At 36.9% G+C, this 5,236-nt stretch overlaps 1 protein-coding gene across 3 annotated transcripts in view; it reads left to right on the top strand.

Annotated features, from left to right (window-relative positions):
- The window catches only part of LOC102674267, an 87,286-nt gene that overhangs the window by 51,006 nt on the left and 31,044 nt on the right, over window positions 1–5,236 (top strand). For 2 of the 3 annotated variants that reach the window (XM_006618500.2, XM_031511867.1), the window contains exon 2: window positions 1–237. This exon is cut by the window's left edge and continues 1 nt beyond it. The exons of the other annotated variant lie outside the window; for it this stretch is intronic. In XM_006618500.2, the coding sequence (XP_006618563.2) occupies window positions 1–237 (237 nt within the window). The remainder of the gene's footprint in view (window positions 238–5,236) is intronic. 3 annotated transcript variants of the gene reach the window in all.

Below are 5,236 nucleotides of genomic sequence, written 5' to 3'. Positions count from 1 at the left end.
GGGAGGCGACGGCCGAGGGTAGTTCCGGGTCCAGTGGCGGCTACATGCCCCTGCGCGAGTTCCTGGATCGATTCTCGTTGCCGAGGGTGGTGAGGCTCGAGGGCACCGGCGGAAGGCCGGTGTTGCTGTACAAACAGCAACAGAGATCGCTCCGCGTTACCGCGACCCTGTTGATACATCGTTACAGGCACGATGTCAAAGTGGGGCCGGAAATAGTCATTCCAGAAGGTTATCCGGGTGAGTTTTTTTTAATTCTTTGATAAAATATATACGTTCTCGAGGTTCGTGTTCCCGCATCATTTTTCACTTTCTGTTAATCAAGGGGCTTGACAGTTGTTATTAACTGTCAATGCTTTATGACGAATGACATATATGTATAATGTATATATCTGGTATTCAACAGAAATTAGCTCGATATCTCTCTCTCTCTTATTGTTAATATCGAATTATCGTAAATTATATAAGGAACAAATTACTTTCTTTAGAGTTATCTTTAAATTTCATCCACAACGAAACAATAATAAATAATCCTTCGTGAATTTCGCCAACGTCCCATTTAACCATCTTCGCCACTCATCTTCCGCTCGAAGAATAAATCAAATCCCGCGAAAACTTGTTCGATGCGAAATATAAATCTAAAAGAAAGAAAGAAAGAAAGGGAAAAAGGCAGAAGGATCGCTCATAATTGATAGTGAAGTATAATCGTTCGGCAACCGGCGGTTAGCTCTTAATGGCCCCTGTATCCGGTAGACATTTTCAGGAAAACGTAAATTATGCCTGGCAAAGCAAACGGGAACGGTTGTGATAACCAGCTTAGATCACTGAAACTGGTTATACACAATATCTATATGTATATGTAACGCGAACTCGTCGATAATATCGCAAAGGGGTCGCCAATGTCCCCCCTCCCCTGTCTTTCAAACTCGTCGATATTGGAAAAACCTAACCTAACCTTCCACTCTCGAATCGTAAACTATCCATTGTGGCAATAAGTGTGCAAAACCGTGTACGGGGAGGACCTTCAAAGGTGGATATCTACCGGAGGTAGAAGGTATTCCATATTGGTTTTCTGACGTTCGCCAAGAAAATTACGAGGCAATAAAGAAGGGTAACGCGAGCGTATTAAGGTTGAGCGAGAATGGCACGAGAGAGAGAGAGAGAGAGTTTTAAGATGGAAAGGGTGGGTTGTGTAGGAACCACTGTCCTTGGAACGATCCTCTCGTACTCTTCGGGGGAAAAATATGATCGATAGATGGACCGATAGTTCATTGTATTATTTTCTTCATTTTGTTGCTGCTTCGACCGTGAACGGTATAGCAACGATATTTATGTTTGGTGGATATGTTCTTGGTACATGTATATTGTAGAATATTGTAGAAAGATGTTGCAGAGATGAAATTATGATATATAATGAAATTAGAATATTTATGTTTTATAGAGATCTAGAAACAGTTTCTCATTAAATATAATATTTGAATTATATATAATCGATCATATATATATATATATCTGTTGTTTGATTTATTAAATTATATAATATTGTTTATAAATTTTTACTCCTTTAACGGGAGTCAAGGGGTCGAGGTAACTGTACATTTAAACGATTTCAATCTTATTCTAACCCCGATCGAAACCGATTATCCGTCCTCGGCCTCCTCTAATGAAAACGTCACGAGTGGGCATAGTGGTTAGCATACCTGCCTGTTACTCGATAGTTGCAACACACGACAGCGTTATTGAAGCGACGCCTAACGGATTAACCTGTCGATTACCGATCGTGACGAAAGGAGGTTGCGGCCACCACCGTGTGATGACGCGTGGATAAGCGTGAAAAGAAAAAGAGGAAGAAGAAAGGGAGAGAGAGAGAGAGAGAGAGAGAAAAAGGTACCCCACTGCGAATTTTTATGATCGTCGCGTGCTTTCGAGATAGCGTTGATTCATCGCGGGGGAAATCGGTTACGTGCGATTGCGACACTTTTACTATTGGTGCCGATCCACGTAGGCGAAAACGATCCGTGAATGAATCACGCTGTTTCGTTTAAAATAATCGAGAGACCACGCTCGAGTATGCACTGACCTTTCCATCTCGAAAATTACGAGGGGTTGTTACGTGGGGATCATCATTTTGAAATGTTTGTCTCGTTAAGTTTAAACGAGTATTATGTAATTATGTAATTGGAAGATGTAATTTGAGAAAAATGTGGGATGCAATCCGTGGAATCGAGTTCAATAGGATGGATTTGGGATGACGAGGATCATAGCGATTGAAAAGATTGCGCCTATAAAAAAGTGAAATTTTAAAATGTGACGCTTTAATATAAATGATATTTAGTTATTAGTATTCTTATGACAAACGTAAAGTTTAGAATATGATTTTTTATTAATTTCTATGAATCCAAAATTAAACGTTTTTCTATATAGATACTGATAAGAAAGATATATCATCGTAAACGTTTTATTGGTAGAAATATATATAAAATTTTATGGGAACTTAATCAGGATTATAAATAGCCATTTTCCTCATAAAGATACGGTCCGAAGGAGTTGCAACGTCTCTTCGCAAAAACAATGAACACTTCCTTAGTATCGCATACTATCGTGAAACAAAAAGGAAAAAATGCTTCAGCATATTGTCTCGAGACCGTTTGCTCCTACACCGACATTGTAAATTATTTCAACGGACGATCGTTATCGGTCGACAATAAGGATGATCATTCCGTGGAACCCAGAGCTCGTGACAAATTGGCCTGCTCCAATTTATCGTAGCAAATAGTGCAACGCACACGCCTAGCCGACGGTTTACAACCCGCTCGTAAATATGCAGTTCGTGCCGGCCAAGCGCAGGTTATATCGAACAAGGCACTAACAGTAAATTGACTAAGGAAACATTATTTAACGCCTACGAATACTCTACAAGCGCGGCACAATTCACGATGAGCCTCGTGAACGCGATAAAAACTTGACCTGTGCCCACGTGACAACTGTGTTTCCGCTAGTTTCTTCACCGATCGCTTCACGTGGCGCTAGTATCCAATTCTAATGTAATTGGAACACTTTATGCCCGAATAAAATTAGATTTCTTTTGACAGAATGACTATTTTAAAAGAATTTTAATTGTCGAAAGGAATCCAGTTAAAATGAATGCCGAACATTGGAAGTCTAAAGACCCCAAAAGATAGACTAGGGTTCCCTAGAAAATTAGATTTAGATTTTTAGATTAGAATCTAGATTTTTAAATTTTTGTTTAAATTCTTTTTTTTTTAAACTTAACATTCTCTTAAAATTTTAAATACTTTAGATTTTTTTATCACCATACATTTATCAGTATCTATACCCCTAAAAAAAAAACTTAAAATTCTAGGAGATACATCGAAATTCATCCCAATTCAACTTCTCCGATTGGCCAAAGAAACGCAAATCTCTTTAAACGATAGAATGTCAATGCACGAGTGGAGAGAGCCGCGTTTACCTCGAAGCCAGGTGGCTTCATTAGGTGAATCGATCCTCGCGTCACTCCAATCAGGCCAACCAAGGACTCTTTGTGATTCGCGTGTGCAACAAGAAATTCTCAGGTGCCCCGGCATCGAACAGGGCCCCCGGTTAACTGTTCCACCGGCAACTTTTCCTTCTGCGTCATCGTGGAATTTCAAACGGCACGATCGGTTCCGTTCCGAGCGGACACTTTCGTCACCCGGCTAATCCCATTTGTCCGACGCACGTGCATGAAATGCACGATCGGACGCACGTTGTTGCGAGAAGCGGATTACCGACCGAGCAGATATACACAGTGTTCGAATTACGAATTTAAACGAAGAGTGAAAACGTGGATATTTTCGTGAAAAATATGTGTTATATCGTTCGAAGAAATTCTCTTGGCAAGTTAGAGAGTTGAAGATGTAGTTTTTTTTAATGATAGTATTAGAAATGATCGAAACTGTTTTCAGTTATAATCTTCTGGATGGTTGCTCTAAAATGAAAATTCTTGAGATGATTTTTTTGAGAAGAAGCCTAGATTTAAATTAGGATAAAGAGTTAGAACAAAGACGTATGTTTTAAATAATGGGATAAAATGTTAAATTCGTCTGTTTCATCCGAACACCTTGTGTACAAGGTTGCCACTTGCTCTGGACGATTTCGAAAGCAAGTGAAACGATATAGTTATTTCTTTGCGAAGGAAGGTTGTTCGTTTTAATGATTGTTATACAGGGAACTGGATTGTATGATTATTCGAGCGTTGCAGTTGGAATTTGTTTTAGAAAATGGTGAAATATAGGGTGCTAGAGGTGTAGAAAGTAGGGGAGAGTTGGATAAGATGGGATTACGACGGGATACCGCTTCAAAAAACTATCATAGCATGTAATTTATAACGGAGTAAATGTTTTCTATTACTTAATACGGAGATACGTTTATTGGAAGAAATTGAAAGCGTGCACACGTAAGATTTTTTTTCAAAGTTTCGTTTATATTTTGTCTTATATAATTTGATGAAAGTGTTGAATACTATTTTATTAATCATTTATTTATCCTTCGATAATATAGGTATGTTCAGACAAGAAGTTCAATATAGGAAATTGAAAAAAAATAGTTAAACTTTTTTATTAAAGTTTTGAAAATTTCGATGACAGAAAATATATGATGATGATGATGATGATTATGACAAAGCATGATCGAGATGATCGGCTACATCATTGGATTAAAATCTTCAAATCTTGATATTAAATATTAAAAAAAGATTAAATTTAACAATTATAACTAATTATCCGGCTAATTGACAGTTAACGATCGTATATGTGATTTATGTCGCTTTATTTTATTACATAATTAACTATCAAATTATAAATTATACGTATGTGTACGTTAAACGTTATAAAAATTGCATTGTTCAAATATTCATTTGCTGTTTAACGATGTGTTTGTAGGTAGTAATTTCTTATGTATATATACATTAATAACTCACAAAAATATCGTTAGAGCGTATTTTTCAATTAACTTTATTGCCTCTAAGAGATCTTTTGGAATTTTTTGTTTTTCTCTTTTCGTTATCATAATCAAATGAATTAACTGTTCTTCTTTTATTCCAGTGATTCTTATGAAAAATGGAATTATCGTCAAAATTGGTAATCTCTCTTTTTAACAATTTAAAAATATTATTTTTTAATATCTATATTCTGATAATATATCGACTAATTACAAAAACAAGTTTGATTACAAGTCTCCAATTATAATAATTCTCTCC

Source organism: Apis dorsata, unplaced genomic scaffold (genome assembly GCF_000469605.1).
Source record: "Apis dorsata unplaced genomic scaffold, Apis dorsata 1.3 scaffold_357, whole genome shotgun sequence".
Classification (NCBI taxonomy): Eukaryota; Metazoa; Arthropoda; class Insecta; order Hymenoptera; family Apidae; genus Apis; species Apis dorsata.
This window is presented reverse-complemented; position numbering and strand designations above follow the sequence as displayed.